This window comes from Aythya ferina, assembly GCF_964211825.1.
Source record: "Aythya ferina genome assembly, chromosome: Z".
Classification (NCBI taxonomy): Eukaryota; Metazoa; Chordata; class Aves; order Anseriformes; family Anatidae; genus Aythya; species Aythya ferina.
Window position 1 is genome coordinate 1,498,476 of NC_140299.1, and position 17,197 is coordinate 1,515,672.

Sequence of the window (17,197 nt, forward strand, 5' to 3'; positions counted from 1 at the left end):
AAATCCTTGTGATCGCTGTTATATTGGTGTTTTGTCACGGTGGGTAGCACGATAAGGTCTCGAGCCTGTGTTTGTACACGCCTGGAGTTCACAGTAATGCAGGTAATAACAACAGCAAGTGCGGTGATGTAACTTTTATTTTGCATGCCTGGTCTAATGAATATCTGTCCCTGGGGTGCTCAGCACACATATACTGGGGGGAGAGAAGAGCATAAAGTGTACACAACTGTAAATGTCAATGGCAAGGCAGCGCTCGCAATGGCACCCAGGGGCATAACGAGAAGCGGCGGAATAACATTAAGAAAGGGAAAATTTAGGGTTTTTCCTGAAAGACAGATAGTGATACCAGTGAGTTGTGTGCAAGGGACACTCGAGCAATCCCCCAGCTAATGCGGTGGGAAAACACCACCACTTAAAACACTTTACAAGTACCTGGGGGCAGTGGGGAGGAGCAAGAACCAACCCAAACCCATAAAACTGGCTGCTGGGAACGGCGGTACATTAGCAGAGTGGCACCAGAGGACACAACAACTCCTTCCAGCTCTAATTTCAGTCATTTTGTAGGGCAAACCTTGACCCAGAAATTATTTGCTGATTCACCATGACCGCCAAAACAACCCTCTTATATTCAAGCAGTTAACCTCAGCTGCAAGTCCCTTGTACTCTGGCACAGCTGAGTATGTAACTTCATCACCAAAAGCACAAATAAAGATCCTCCTGCCACATTTATTGCTATGTTTTTCTGACGTTTTTTTCTTTAAAAGGTCAATATGAAAAAAAAATATCTTGAATTCTACCAATTAAAATGCAACAGTGAAAAGACCTAAGGATAATAAACCAACAGGATGCTATTTTTATTGATGCTACCTATTTCTTTGCAATTATTTGAGTACAAGAAATGTTATTTCATTAACTGTCCTGGGTATATATTCTGCAAGACGCTGCTGTTTTGTTTCTGGCTGCCTGGTCTATGCTGACAAATGGACAGAATTATCGAGCTTATGGGGAGAGAGACATTATTTTAAGGGATGGAGGGGCAACATGCCTCCTTCACCCCGGTCCGAGGCAATGGCTATCACCATCGCTCTTAAATTAATCGCAGCAGCTGAGCCAGGTCAGCAGTGACCCCAGCTAAGAGCCAGGGAACGCACACCATTCATTACAGACACACTTGCAACCAAGGGTGAATAAGGGAATATTTTCTCTTGGTGTTTTCTCCTGGACCAGCAGAACAAAGCCGTAACTTGTAATCACGGGCGCAGAATCTGGGAGAGCAAATGGGCTGGAATAGAGACATAAACCATGCAGAATGTGCGGGGACAGAGGACCTGCACCTCTGCATCGAAACTCGCTGTAATTACAGCTCTCCTGCTCCTGGAAGGCAAAATCAATACGGAGTTAATGGGGCTGCGATCCTGCCCACGCAGCAGAGGGGAGGAGAGCCGTGGCCGTGCCGATATGCACCCTACAGCCCAGCAGAGCGATGCTGGGGCGACTTCCCCAGGCCACAACAGCCCCAAGGAATGGGAAATCCTAGGGAAAACCATAGGAGGTGTGACACAGAGCTGGCTGCCACGTGCTGTCCCTGCTTTGGGAACAGCCTTTTTCCAGATACGGGGGTTGCCTGGCACTAATCTCCAATCTTTCCATCTTAGCACCGGCTTTCGACTCGCTTCTCGTGTTTGTTTTCGGCTGCCTTTTTGCTTTTTTACTCGAAATTGTTACAGAACAGGATGCGTTTGCACGTTTCTTTTATGCAACACACTAAAATGTTGCTGAATATCAAACATTCCTTAACTTGCTTGGCTTATAAACGAAAAATAAAAGCATAAAACAGTGAGGGACAGGTCTCTGTGAAGGCAGAAGACCCATTTTTCAAAACCTGGTGAATGCAACCACCAGCCAGAGGGCTGTGTAACCCCGTGCAGTGAAACTACACTTTTCACACTGGTGAAAATTGACATTTTTGAGTCTTTTGGGACCCCAGGCACTGAGAAATGGAAACCCCAATCCACGGATATGTGTCCATCCCTGCCAGAAAGCTCCTATTTAGTTTTTTTATTTGCATGCATTCTTCTTAACAGCGATTAAAAAATAATAATAATCACGGAAAATGCCAAAAAATCGCATAAATCTATACACCCCACAGCCAAGCTGCAGAAGGGAAATTTGTGTTCACAAATGGCACCGGGCCAATATAGCTGCGGATGGTAAAAGACCATATTGCCCACGTATCTCTGCATAAGAGGCAATTAAAATATGATGGTAGGAAATGCTAAAGAAAACGAGGGAAGCACAAGCATTTGTTGTGCTTTATTTTTTTTTTATATATGAAATAATACAATAAAAATAAAACCCAATTAAAAAAAAACTCTGCCAATGCTGCAAAAATCTTATGGCTCATTACAAGCCATCGGAAATCGAAGGCAGACAGACACCCAAATTATCTCCCAGCTTGAACCAAGTGTGCTCAGACTGAGTCCTGGAATGAATGACTTCTGGGTTTATGCCAGGCTACAGCTGGATCCCGCCTCGGTAAACTTTTACAAGCCATTCCAAAATTTCTCGTGGCTCATTTTGTCGTGCATCAGCGGAGGAAAAGGTCCTTGCCCTAATGAAATAGGTGTTCGCAATAAATGCTCAGCAGCTGGTTATATGACTGGACACATCACTTAGCTCCTTCCATATGCTCTCATTTCCCTATGTGTGTGGATAAAAGACCTTCAGAGGTTTGGGGAGCAGGGGAATGTGCAAAATTATATTTGGCATAGAACCTCCCTAAAATTAAATATGATTTTCTGCCTCTATTTCCGTACCCGTTTCTTTCTTATCTCGAGTATTTTTGAACTGCCAGTCACTCGAACCATCCCGACTTCCAGAGTTTAGATGCAAAACCATAAAATATCGAGCTCAGTGAAAAGAAATTAATGAGTGTTTTCTTTTTCAAGGGTATTCTCTGGCGAATAACACCAGCTAACCGACTGTGCGCCGGGCAAATTGCTGGCTGGGGTGATTAAATCAGAGCTTCTCAGAAGCAACGTGCCTGTCAGACTTCATCGAATTTGGTTACGTTAACACAGTTTTACTTTCTTAAAATGTAATTAGCAATAAATTCAATGAGAGGCTTTGATAACATCATTCAAAATAAATAGGAAATGAGAAAACGCCGGGAGGGACAAGAAGGTGCTGCGGGCAAAGCGCACCAGGGAGAGGAAAGCACACCAACCCAGCAGGTTTTTGGTGGTTTTTAAACATTTTATAATTAAATATATATATATAAATCATGTATAAATAGGTATATATGTATAAATATGTCTGTATAATTTGAAGGAAAAGCCGTGTAAGGTTTTTTTCTAAAAAGACCCCGTGAAATGCTGCAAAGAGCACCGAAAGCTGCATTGCTCCGCGGGGGCAAGCGGTGCTCGGAGCAGCCAGGAAAAGTCTCCCCTTGTCCTGAAGGACTTCCAGGACTTTAGGAACACGACTTATTCATAAGCTTTTAACTAGTCTTAGGATTAGAGGCCGCTGCATTTGACCGAGCCAACTTAATTCTCTTGTGTCTGCAAGGAAATGCTCTCGGGGTGTCCACGGGATTGGCTTCCCGCAATTAATCCTGATTCTCGGCTAATTCTAAAATCTTATTAAGCCCAGGAAGGGCTTAATGCCTGGCAGCATCCATCACAGCAAGGGTCTGAGGGACATCCCCAGCCTGGGCTGCAACCCGCAGCTCCCCTCTGCTGCCTGCAGCCTGCCTTTACTGCAGCAAACCCACCCCAAAAATAAATAAGAACAGCAGATGTTGGTGCTTCAGCACAATGATGTTTGGACTCTTTTTTTTTTTTTTTTTTTTTTACAAGCATATTTAGGCTCTGCACTCGACTGCGGCACGTAGCAGCTCCGACGAGGTTTTTAAACAGCTGGAAACTTCAGAAAACTTCAGTAGGGATGCTGGATATAATGAACACTTAAGCGGAGCTGCAGAAAACCCGTGCTGAAAATAAACTCATGAATATGCAGGAGATCGACTAAAGTTTGTTGCGGGATATTGGGGGGAGCAGTTACGCTTAAATAGCAGGTAAAGAAGCAGAGAGCAAGCAAAAAGAGTGAGGTTTTTGGTTAAAAGCAACATGTTTGATGCTGGAGTCACTGGAGGAGCAACGACTCCTCGAGCAAAGGCAGCAAAACCTCTGAACCGAAGGATGCTGAAGCAGTGGGACCTGGGGGACCGAATTACCTGTGGGACTGGGGAAGACATCAGACTTGGGCGAAAAGGCTCCAAAAATGTCCACGAGAAATTTCCACTGCTTCTTTTTAGTCCCTATCAGGAGACAGAGCTCCCCAGTTTTCCTCCTGGGCTTTCCACGGCACCAGCAACTTGCAAACGCCGATGAAATGAATTTATACGTTCATTTACCCGTTTATTTTCACAGCACTCCCGTGGAAGGGATGACGTTATCCCCTTCTTCCACTCGAGTGGGAAAGATTAAGCCCTGCTACTTTGGGGTGCCCCCTTTCAGAGAGGAAACCTGGCTGTTTTAGGGGAGTTCATCAAAGGTCGGCTGCTAGACGGCACAATCAACTGGAAATAACTCACGAGTCCTCGGATGCGTCCCGTGAATAATGATTTAGAGGATTAGAGCTATTTCTTGCACAAACCTGCCTCTTGGAATAAAAAGCAGGGGATGTATTTATGCATTTATTTATGCATTCCCCCTCCAAAAAAGCCACAGGGCCAAAAACACCGGTGGCATCCAAAGCTCAGGCAAGCCAACCCTGGCTGGCTGCTGAAAGAAACCGTGCAGAAGAGGTGTTTGGGGACACGGGGATGAAAAGGAAGCCTCGCACTCGGAGCCAGCTTAGGAGGCTCTCTATTACACCTGAAATGCTATCGGTAATTTCTCGCTCTGTTTATTTGCTCCCCCCAAATTGATTGTTGAAGTGGCGTGTGGCTGTGCAGGGAATCGTATCGGTGCCGTGGGACGGGAGCAGGCTGTGCTAAAGAGCTGCACGGCTCCTGGCGGCTGCAGGATGAGATGCTGAGGACAGGCAGCAGCGCTCGGGGACTGTCTGACATGCAAATAATAATAAAACGCCACTGTACAGACACCGCCGTGGACTGTCATTGCCTGGCAGCTGGTAGGGGATGAGACGAGGCATGGAGCTGAGGAGCGAGCTTGGTCCTGCTTCACGGTCTGAATATTGTCATAAAAAAATGTCATTCCCCTCTTCCAGCTTCTCGAAGATGAAGATTTATGAAAAGGGAGACCACTTCAGCAACCCCAGGCTGCTTATCGATGGGTTGAGGACAGCGGAAAGTAAAAGGAATGATTTCCAAGTGGGAAGTTTCCATCATTAAATGAAGGACCGCTGAGCTCTCACGTGGGTGCAGGAGTTTCAAGGAGGCTCACGCTTCACCAAAACCACAACTTTATATCTGACAGCATCTGCGTGGAGGTTGAATGCCCTTGCATTTATGTACATGAACCTTACAGCTTTCATTAACCCGTCTTTGCACTCAAAACAGATGAAACCCCTGCTCCCGATGCTGCTCCGCATCCTTCTCACCCAGGATCTGGGATGCTCTGGGATCACGCTGCCCACCTCCCGATGCTGTAGCACAAATCCTGCGGCACAGACCTTCACACCCCATACCCAAAGCATCCTTACTTTGCTCTCAGCGAGTTCACACAGCGCTGGATGCTGCTCCTCACCTCCTCCAGCGTGTTTCTCCCACTTGGACTTGCCCGGGTTCACCTTCTCTGCATTATTTTTGTCTTCAGCTCCAACAGCACTGCTACTCCCTTTTACAACTCTGCGGTTCTTTTCTTTTCCTTTATTTATTTATTTTTAATTTTTTTTTTTTTAATTGCAAGATGTTCCCCAGTCAAAACAATTCCAGGAGAGGCATTAGAGCACGGAGGACTAAATAACAAAGAAAACCACGGAAAGCCACGTGCGATGCAATCTGGCAGCGCTGCAAAATTAAAACAGAGCGAGGCAGAACTGGAGATGAGTGAATTATTTACAGCGAGCAATTTGTCTTCCTGTCTGCTCGCGGACAAGGAACTGGCTTGTTTCCTCCGGCTCATTCAAGAGATGGGAACAAAACGGTACTTTGGGATTCCCTGCTACACGCTAAAAGGCTGAGAGAAATTCAACCTACGGGTCACCTAGGATTACGTCTGCTTCTTATTGAACAAGTATGGAAGCATTTTGATGGTGAAAATTTGGATAATCTGGTTTCTGCCCAGCAATGCCCATGGTTTGGGGCTTTGGCATTGCGTACCCTGTGCAGCTGGCTCCCATCAGGGCACAGTAAATAACAGAAATAACAGAAATAATATAAATATTGTTGTGCTCCTAGGCAGAATGAGCACTTTGAACCATCTTGTTCTCAGTGAATAGGAGGAATAGAGGAGAAACTTGGAAATTATCACACTTTCTGGCTCCAAAGTGCGATTCTGGAAGGCCCTGAAATCCCTAATTCGAGGCCAAATCGTACCGGCGATCAGAAAATGGACAAACATATTTTGAAGACGCTTACGTAACTTCAAAATGAAATCGGGCTTCAGCAAGCTACGAATTTGGGGAACGGAAAGTAGGGCACTGCCACAGACAGCTGGAGCAAACCCACAGCATTAAAACCTCCGCTCCATAAACCAGCGGGGATTAAAGCGCAGACCTGCCAGTTCTCAACCCAAAGCATCCCCTCTTTCTATTAAGTTTTGATATTTATTTTTTTTTTGCAAGCAGCTCTGCCACATTCAGATGTTTCCTCTGGTATTAAAAAACAATGCTGTGCTTATCAGGACTACCGCGACGCCAGCAATTTGCAAGGAACGTGTTTATAAATGCACCGACTGTTTACCCCAACACATCAAATTAAGGGGAAATATATTTAGGAACAGATTTGTGCTGCTTTGGCTGGTGTGATTATAAATTATTTTGTCAGCCTCACTGCCTAATTGCTAAAGGATAAGGATCTCTTAAGGGAAAAAGCAAATATTAGAACAAGCGGAGAGCAGGCTTAGTGCCTGGAAAGCACATGAGTGTGAACCAGCCCCTCGATCTCTGGCTCACCCTCGCCATCATCACAGTGTTTTTTGGAGAAATCTTCTCTTTCTGTTTCTTCTTTCCAGCCCGATGAGTCAACGTGGGGCATTGCACAAAGAGAAACAGGAGGGAGCTTTTCAAGGCTGGGCTTTCACTGTGTAAATCTCCGATTTGGAAGAAAACCTTCGTTCAGTCACTCACCCAAAGGAGTTATTACAGGTCAGAAGTATTTTTTTCCTGCTAGAAATGCAAATCAGGCAACTTCCTTCTTTCAGTGTGCATTAAACACACTTTGTCTTTTCGCTTTGGTTGCAGCATTTGATGGCCAAATGCTTGGTCATGGCACGTCGGTGCCCGCAGGCAAAATTACTCTTTAGCATCACCCTAAACCAAAGGTAAATACAGCTGTACACACCTCAATAAATAAAAAACTAATAAATAAATAATAAAAAACAATCTCCTTTGACTGAATCCATCGCTCTGTGCATGTCATATGCCACGGGCTGATTTTTCAACCTGCATTGACGTTAGGCACAACCACACAGAGCATTGAGAGTACCTCTCCCCAGTCCTTTACCAGATTATACAGAAGTTAAAAAAAAAAAAAAAAGTCAACTGAAATATTCATGATTCAGCAAAATCACTGATTTTTTATTTTTTTTTAATGTCCTGCAACTTATTTTTTGCTCAAAATTTAGAAACGAAGTCTGTTCTTCTTGGTTTTTATTTAATATTAGTGCCTTCTTCATACCATGGTTCTTAAGCACGTCCAAACCATAGATGTAGAGTTAAATATAAAAAGATAAAACGCCGTGTAAAGATATCATGCACTTTAGGTGAAGATGGACTGCATGAAACCAACCTCATCCCGGAGCAGAGCTAAAAGCTTCAAAAGTTGCACGTGCGGAAGCGCAAAGCATTACCACAATAATGCTGCAAATATTGCTCATATTAGAAGGGAGATGGGTGTTTTAAGCTGGGATCTTTCTTTCCAAAGCCAAGCAGAGTTTATGTTCTCCTGCACAGGGACAGGAGCCTACAAATATTTTGGCTCCTTCCCCATAGGTCCCATTGCGCCGGGGCATGGCAGCAGCCGGTATCGGCTCCCTGTGGCCACCCGCAACCTTGCCTTTCTCCTTCCCCGGCTCTTTATGGCTTCTCTCAGAGATACCCGGGAACACAGAGCTCTACTAATCAGTGTCATAGCTCGTTAATTTGGTTTATTGGTCTCTGGGTAAGCCTCACATGCTGCACTGTTCGGCAGGCACCGAGTCTTTATCATTAAGAGATAACTGCCCAGAGCTCCCGCTCGGCGTGTTGCCTGCTGCATTAAGTGGCTTAATAGTACCGCTAAATTTATCCTAAATGAAAAGGTGGCCGGAACATTCATCACCTCGAACAAGGTTTAATCAAATCCCATAACATAATGAACCTGCCCAGGTTTGACACCGTAACCTTTGAGGGTTTCTGTGCGCTCAGCGGCAAGGTATCAGACGGGGACGATGCTCTTCAGTTCTCACACTACTCAAGATAAATAGCTGGAAAAAGCTCTTGGAACTTGTGCCACGCAAGTATTTTGACGGCCACAATTACAGTGCTTCCCTGATAATGACACATCTTCCAGCTTCATTAGTTCAAGGGATATTTACAGAGAGAATGACCCCCAAACAGTTCTGGTCTCAGAAATGCGGATAATTAATATTAAGAGAAAGTATCGATCCACGAGCCATCAGAAACTTTTCTGCTCTTAAAGGTTAAGCTCAGAGCTTGTTTCTATCCTTCCCTAATAAGTAATACATTTAAAGGTTAAAGATCTCTTTCTCGACGGTCTTCTCCTTAAGTAGTATCTTTAAAGGTTACTAGCATTGTTTCTAGAGGACACTTCACTAAATAGTGGCGACAGTCACTTTGATTTTACCTTTGCTTCTTCTAAACCACTCAGTATCGATTCCGACACGAGATGCTCCTGGACATCATTCATATTTACTTTTCCAACTTGGATAAATTCTCTGAACGTTCATCATAGTTTCAAAAGCAACGCTATTTTACCCTACGTTGCTCCATCTGGCAAGAGAAGAAAAAACAGCTTTATCTTTCCTCCAATCTCACTTTCCAGTATACGCAGCTCATCTTTCCCTGCTGCCATAACATTTACATATATCTGAAGAGTTTCAGCCTCCATGGTGCTTTACAAACATTAGCTAATTACAGAAATTACCACGTTTTTCACACTTGGCAAATATCATGTTAAAATCCAGCTTAACCACCCTGCTGGCTCTTCAGCCTTGCTGTACAGAAACGTCACCAGGCAGTGCGATAGAGTTAGCAGAGGAAAGCTTCTCCTGATTTTTTTTTATACTCATCGATTCAGCCATCATCCCTGCTGGAAGGAGAGGTTTGGGGGATGGCAGTTTGTTTGACTGTCTGGCTTAGCTCTATCACCTTGATTTTCCCCCAAAACCACCACCAGAAGGACAGTTTCGGTATGCAGAAGTGCCTCAATTAGCAATTTTGTTCGTATTTTGGTAGCAGTGCTCTCAGCGAGTCGATACCCGGGAAGGATGCTCAGCATCCCAGCAGGACTTGGGACAGCAACGTCCCCTTGCCAGCACCTTGCACACCCTGCTGCTTTCTTAGGTAGATTTAAGCTTAGCTGGCGAGAAAATGGATAATTACCATGCTCATTTGGGAGAAAAATGCCTCCCGTGCCAGCTAAATGTCTGACATATGATGATGAAAGGCTCTAAGCAGGATAGATGGCACCTACTTGAAACAGTCTGTCCAGCCTTAAAAGAAACATCCTTGCTTGCTATTGCTTCGTCATAAAGGGCCCAATCCATCCTCATCCTTCAGGGAGCCCGCGGTGCTGCACCGGCGTGATGTACAGCTCAGCAACAATTCCTGCGAAGCTTTGGATGCATTTATGGCACATTTTAATGTACGTTTAGCAGCAGAGCAATTTTAAGCAGCTGAGCTAAATGCAGCCTGACAGAATGGTTGATCTCTGGGGCTGTGCACCGCTTGTCTGCAGCCTTCAGACCCAGATGCTAAGGAAAGAAAAAAGTATATTTCTTTTTCCAGTGGCAGCATCTGGCTCTGGTGTGTCACGGAGCATCCCAAGGCAAGTGTCTTCCAGTCTGCATCCTCCTCCTCCGCAGCAGAAAACTATTTGGGGATCAAAATTGGAGTGAGGAGGAGAGGAACGAGTAACATCTTACCCTAAAAATGAAGAAAGCTTTGTGCCACAGGTTGCTGAAGAGCTGATAGTTTGGTGATGACGTTAATTTGGGGACCATTCAACATCATTTAAGATTCCAGCTGAGCAGCAAACCTCTGTGTAGGTGATGGCAAACTTCAGACACGAGGTTTGTTTTCTTTAGGTCCCAGGTTAACGTAAAGCATCCCATACAAGAGCACCTACAGAGCAGGCAGTCGGATGCCTAACTTCGATTGTCTAAGTCTTTTGCATAAAATTATTAAGAAAAGGGACAGAAAAACTGCATAAAAAAAAATCAGTCTGATAGAAAAAGTACAGGTAGCCCAGAAGGATCCATCTATTAGGACATTTAGTGGCACTCAGCACCTTAGGCGCCGTTCTCCATTACAAAATGTTAACGAGTTTGAAGACAATTAAAAACGGAGCTCGCTGATGGGATGCTGACCGCATTGTGCCCTTGTCTGGGCTCATCACAACATCAGGCTCAGCCATGAATCCAGCTCAGCCATCGGGGTCCAGCACCGCAGCCCCCTGGACATCCCTCCGCAACCCCACAGCCAGACTTCCTCTAAAATCAGGCAATTTTTGTCCCCATTTTTGTCCAACTTCAACACCACCCTGCAGCCCTGAGCGGGTCCAAGTGGCCATGAATATGCAGCATCTCCAGAAGCCACGGTTGCGAGGTGCTTAAGCAGTGTGAAATTAAATGATTTGTTCGGGGCGGAGGTCCTGCTACCCGCCAGCCTACCCCTTTTGACAGCAAGAGACGCTCGCCGTAGCTGCAGAGAGTTCAAGGTGTTGCGTGTTACAAAGATTTTGCTCGGAATAATTGACCACATGAGGCAAGAAGCAGGGAAAGAGTTTTGCTCGGTGAATGTTAAACAACACAATTATTCAGCGTAACGAGCTAAGGATAATAGGAAAGAGCTGCAAATGTGGTATTCAAGGGTACAACCCACGGCTAGCACTCGCTTAAGCCAAATTCTCCTTTGTTAAATTTGAAACAAAAGCCTCTGTTTTCCTACCGCGAGCCAGTGATGAAGACAATGAAGAATCTTCTTCCCCCAGTTTATTTATGGCACTTCCAAAAACCTCATAAACGTCAGAGACGTTGGGTAGCAAACATTACAGGGCATGACGACAATGAACTTTTTATTTATAAAGACAAAGATGCGCACCCACGAAACGATAGAAAAAAGAGATTTGTTAGCATTCTCCTAATCTTCACGCCAGGTTTCCATACAAAGCCTCTTCTACAGGATAATTGACGGGAGTTTTATATAAAATAGTGACTTTCTGGGCACTTCTTGTGATGTCCTCACCTGCACTCTCCCTCCACCGCTGCTCCGTGGGCCCGCTTTGTCAACGAAATGAAACACGGCGCAAAATAGCGACTTCAAGCAGTGCTTTGGGATCACACTTGTTCTCTTTAACAAGTGTTGTTTTTTTTTTTTTACAGAAAGGTTTTCTTTTAGAAGACAAAAAGGTTGGCAATTTGTTTAGCTTGAAACTGCAAGTCCTGGACTTTTTTGTTTTCCAGCCGCCTGCTGTGAAAACGGTCCCCTTCTTTGACCTCTGCTGACGAAGGTTTGGTAATTGTCCCATTGTTTTTGAACAATGTGCTCAATGTTTTTTCTAGAAGGAGAAGCTATAGGTGCAGGTATTTCTTTGACAAAACTCTATTAAGCGTTGGACGCGTCCTTCTCCTTAGCAAAGAAGGGTATTTTCAAACGAAATAAACTAGAAATGAGTCTCTTATTAGGAACACGCCACACGTTAGTAAAAAGACAGGACAAAAAAGGGCATTTTCAGCTTTCATATTGAATTAGGTTCACACCCAGAATTTAATGGCAACAGACATATGCACACCTATGTGCGTATCCTTCCCATCACTGCTCTCTCTTTTGGCCAAACTGGACGCTACACATAATTAATTCATAGGAAAAGAAAATCGGGAATTATGTAGAAAGCTTTGAAGGAAGATTTCTTCCTGAAATAACTCTTGGTCGCTTGCTACCAAGAGGCCAGCAGTGGTTATTTCTAATAACCAGCCAGTGGTGATTACGAGCCCCCGTGCCTTTCGCCGGTTTCTCAGATCAAATTCTCCTCTTAATTGTCTCAGCCACGTCTGTGTTGCGATTTACAGTGAAATCTCTTTTAGGCAGGGAACTGTATTTCTGTCCCAGTCCTCACCGTTATCAATTCTGATCTGACTGAGGTCTCCAGTCCCAGAGCCCCATCAATATTAAGCAATAATCACGGTAATAGTAATTCACGTCGAGCATCTTCCATTTGCTTGGCCGTCTCCGTCACGTTATTAAATTAATAGATCTGCCAGCACCAAAGAAAAATAGCAGCGAGACAGAAATCTTATTAAACCGGAGATAAAAATTTAAACAATTCTGCAAACGACCAAAGCAAAGTCTTGGGTCTCTTCTGTGCGCGGCTCAAACCCGGTTAGCAAACCATGACGGCTGGTTATTTGTTTTGATTGCATCAGTCCCTGCTTTTTAAGCGTTTAATTGAATTAATTCTCAGCAAGGGCTGCCAAGAGAAGAAAAACAAGAAGACGGGCAAGACAAAGACTGCAGAAGTGCAACAGGAGGCTGGGTTATCACAACCTTTTACAAAGGTGAGAAACTGCGTATGGTTCTTCGCCTCGTTAGGAGTCACATTAAATAAAAAAAAAAAAAAAAAAGGAAATAGCATTTCGGGGCACGATCTTTGAAGATGGTTCTGCTTGAAAGAAAACTTTTTATTCCTTGAGATTTAGTGAGCTTAGCTCATTTCTGCTATATTTGCTGTTTCTGGTTGCCTAGATGTAGATATTTCAACTCTATTCCCATCTTACAAGGATTTTATGTGGTACGTGGGTATGGGCACTTCCCTACATCGTCCCTACCTGCAGGATGCGGTCCAGGAGAGCTCCGAACAATTCCACATCACTTTTTCTTTCCAGTAAAGATCCACGATACACCCTTCAAACACCTTTTTACACAGGTGCCAGCCTGTGAGCCTTTAAAACTGATACTCTCCATTAACAGTGGGTGCTTTGGAAAGCCATAGATCTCCTGAGCAGAGGATGAATTTTGGAGCAGAGGCTCACGGCTGACTCTTTTACCCCACCTGTACAAAATAACTCTACCTGTAAGTGCAAATAACCCAATAATACATCCCAAGGTGGGAGCATCCGTGCCCCATCCCATGCAGCGTCGTAACCCGGGTCTTATTTTCTATTTTTGTTCAAAGTGCTTCAAAATGGAAACGCTCAGCCTAAAAGGTCACTAACCACGATCAACTGCTCGGTGACATTTTACCTTGAGAGTAAGGAAGGAAAAAGTAAACACGAAGCTTTGGAACAAGATGCGCCAAGACGACAATGCCCTTTGGGCACTGCTTGTAAGACGAAAGTAACTGCAGCAGAGGGAATTTTGAAATAAATAAATAAAGATCCAGAAGGTTTGATGTCATGAAAGCAAGCAGGGAAGAAAAAGATCAGCCTGACAGGTACTCAGTGGTCCCGATGGATCGGAGATCCTATAAATGTTCCTTAAATTGCAGTTTACCCTAGTCAGTGAGCTTTGGGCTCCTGCTTCTGGGCAGCTGTGCAAATGGACATGGCGAGGATAACGTCCGAGGGGACGTGCTGATAAGACACAGATGGGTGGGAATTGCACCTTTCTTTCACGTGCTGAAGTTTGAGCTTTGCAATGTCCTAACGAGACAGTGAAAATCAATGAAATGAGCTCCAAAACAAGAGCTTATGCAGTGCCGGTAAATGTGAGGAGTAAATAAAAAGGAGCAATCTCACCCATCTCTCCGAACGCATTCAGAAGTAGCACTCATCAAGCACGAAGCGCAATTAACACCTATTATGTACAATATTATCTTACGAAAGAATATTAGCCCACTCCATCATGGAAATGGTACAGGTTTTTCTAAGAAGGGAATTACGGCATTGAAATGAAACAAATGAACGCTTCCGAAGAAAATTGAGATGTGCTCATCGGAATAAGCAAGACGACAACAGACCTACCTGCACGTGGTGCGTATAACCCCATCAGTAAGATATTTCTTCCCCACCCCTCCTTTCCCTCAGGACCAGCTCTGCTTCTCGTTATTCCCAGAGATTTTTCTATTTAATCATGCCACAGTTACATCTATTACAGACGTTAATCTGCAATCAGGGAACAGCTTCTGCTGTTCTCTCCTCAGTTGAAGTGGCACTCCTGTTGCTGAAGCCGCTCTGAAAAAAAATCACTGCTTCTCTTTCGAACATTTTTGGGGTGTTTCAGGGCTTATTTTAATGAGATCTTGAAAGGAAATGAGGCTTTTCATTCCCACGTGCATGGCAATATGTGGTGTGTCCACCTGAGGAGCTCACCAATACATTTTTGATGCTTCTCCCCACTTCCCTTAAATGCCATGAAGTCTCACAGGGTTGAATATGACATGGAGAAAGAAGGAGTTGGGCTGAGAATGACCCAGTTGGTGTCCCCTCATAGGGAAAACCTACAGCATTGGTAAACTTGTTACAGGACAGGAGAATTCATGTGGGACCTGCACAGCAGGAAAGCTCCGAGGTGCCGTGGCTCTGCAGCAGGATCAAAATTCACTTTTTGAATCCTATTTATACATTAGACAAAGCTGTTTTATAAAATTATTCACATTGCTGGTCACACACAGCTCCATTTTGCATAGGAAAATACCGCAGCACCTGATTGCCTTTTATCTTTTTCTCACATGAACCTCCAAGAGATCAGAATACATGGTTTTGTTCACGGTTTTGCTACGATTCACTGATTTTCAGTTAGTAATATACGAGTTTTTTCTTGCCTTTGTTTCTGTCTCCTCATGCCAATGCTGAAATATGGCACGGAAATGTTTTAAAAAAACAACACGGAGTTTTTCTTCTAATGAGATTTCACCCGAGACGCTTTTGTGTGAGTCAATGCACATGGGAAAGCATGCAAGAAAGCAAAAATAAATCCTCACAGAACTCCTTAAGATCACAGAAACGTTATTTTGATCCTTTCAGGTATGGCCACCCTGACCTTTTTTGCCCTTTACAGTGACACAGGACAAGTTGCAATGGCAATCCCAAGGAGGGATTGCCCAGGGGGAACAGAAAACCTTTTGGTAGACACACTTATACTCAGAGAACCACATTCTGTAATGATGCTCAGTAACACAGCTCCAAGTACACCAGAATAACACCCAAAAAGCCACGGAGGAGCAAATTCCTCCTTGATTCTTGGCATCGACAGCACCCCAGACTAATCTCATTCATTGACTACCACCCACCTCTGCTGGACTGATGCTGTAGGAGGGCTTTTTTTTCCTAATTAAGAAGTTTAGGGGCATAGGTGGCATTTGGGCCTGTGGAAAGGAACAGCGGAACGCCTCCCAAAATCAAATTCAGCCGCAGAGGAGGGATGAGATGCAGATGGTGGAGATGCAGAGCCTACCAAAAGCAGGGACACCTGCACGCAGGATCACCGGCCACGAGATGCTGAGCACAGGCAGACTTACCCTGGAGTTGACCACTTCCAAGGAGACATTCTGGGGCATCGCACTGGGCACTGAAAGGGAAGAGAAACAGAGAAGTGGGACAAGGTGCCATCAATAGCCAAATCCCAACAAGCTACACCCAATATTTCTCCCGTCGGACAGAAAGGAGCGTGTTTTTTTCCATGTGGTTTATAATCTGCTCACAAGCATGCACATCATCCAGGTGGCACTTCAGAGGTCCCCTAGGGAGAGAAAAAACCAACTGCATCTGCTCATTCCTTCTCGTTTGTGATAGACCTATTAGCAAACCCTTTAAACAGCCATTCAGTGGGTTCCCTGCAGTGACACCGACTACTTGAATTCATTTCTTTGTTAGCATCTCGGTCGAAAAAGGGTAGGAGCAGGGCAGAATTTTTTCTGGTATTTATTCATCAAGGTAAGTGCATTTTGAGGACGCATAACACGCAGACTGACCGGACGCACCTCTCACTGCTACCTTGCTTTTAGAAGGATGCTAGGAGGGAAAAAGGGCATTTTTTCTCCAGATATTACTTAAAGAGCAGCGTTTTCCATTAAGGCTGCAATGTGACAAAACAGCCATTCAGGTCATCCGCAACCAAGTACTTCCTGACAAATTTCTTCCTGTTTTCCACTCTGCATATATCTCTTTCCAATCTGCTCGTACAAGACCAGTTCAAATGTATATTCATTCCTCCAGCAGATGGCCAATATTAATTCAACTGCTGAGGAGCCAAGAGCTTTACAAATATGTTCTTAGTTGTGATGCATCAGCTCCCTGACACGCACCTCAAGCTTTATTTCCCTTCTAGAGAAATATTGCCTGCCTAAGTTGGCCCTGAATTTGCAAAAAAAAAAAGAACTGAAAAAGGCCCATGGTAAATACCCAATTTAAGAAGAGTTGGCAGCCTGATGCATTAGGGCAAATGAGAGAAAATGATTTTTCAGTGTACAGTTATGAATACATCAAGCCAAAGCTGTGCTCTTTAAACCATTTTTATGTGACGTTAACAAGAGCACTCGGGCAAAATTATTGTTTCAGCTGCCCGTGTTTAAATTGGTTCAGCAAAGATCTACACCAATGATCTCAGACCTGAAGCATCTCAGAGATCGAATGAATTAATTTTGTTTATTTAAACGGCGTTAAGAAGTGTTTGGTTTATTGTCGACAGCTACCTGAATGGGAGAAAGACTTCTGGTTGTAGGGAATAATTTAATAGGTAAAGACCTGCGAGCTGGAAGCCGTGTAGAAAGGGGACATAGTTTTCATCTTCAGTGAAAAATGGAGGAGAGTGGCACCTTTAGCACCAAGCAAAACGTGGACATGACTCATTTTGTAACTTGCTTTGGCCAAAACTTCTGGGACTGAGGAGAGAATGAATGGGTGAAAGCCAACGT

General features: G+C 44.3%; 1 protein-coding gene across 1 annotated transcript in view; it reads right to left on the reverse strand.

The window, feature by feature from the left end:
* Nucleotides 1–17,197, reverse strand: part of LOC311426607 (netrin receptor DCC-like) — a gene marked incomplete at its 3' end in the record, with an annotated part of 357,717 nt that overhangs the window by 88,150 nt on the left and 252,370 nt on the right. The window contains exon 12 of the mRNA XM_084503074.1: nt 15,803–15,852. Coding sequence (XP_084359200.1) covers nt 15,803–15,852 — 50 coding nt within the window. The remainder of the gene's footprint in view (nt 1–15,802; nt 15,853–17,197) is intronic.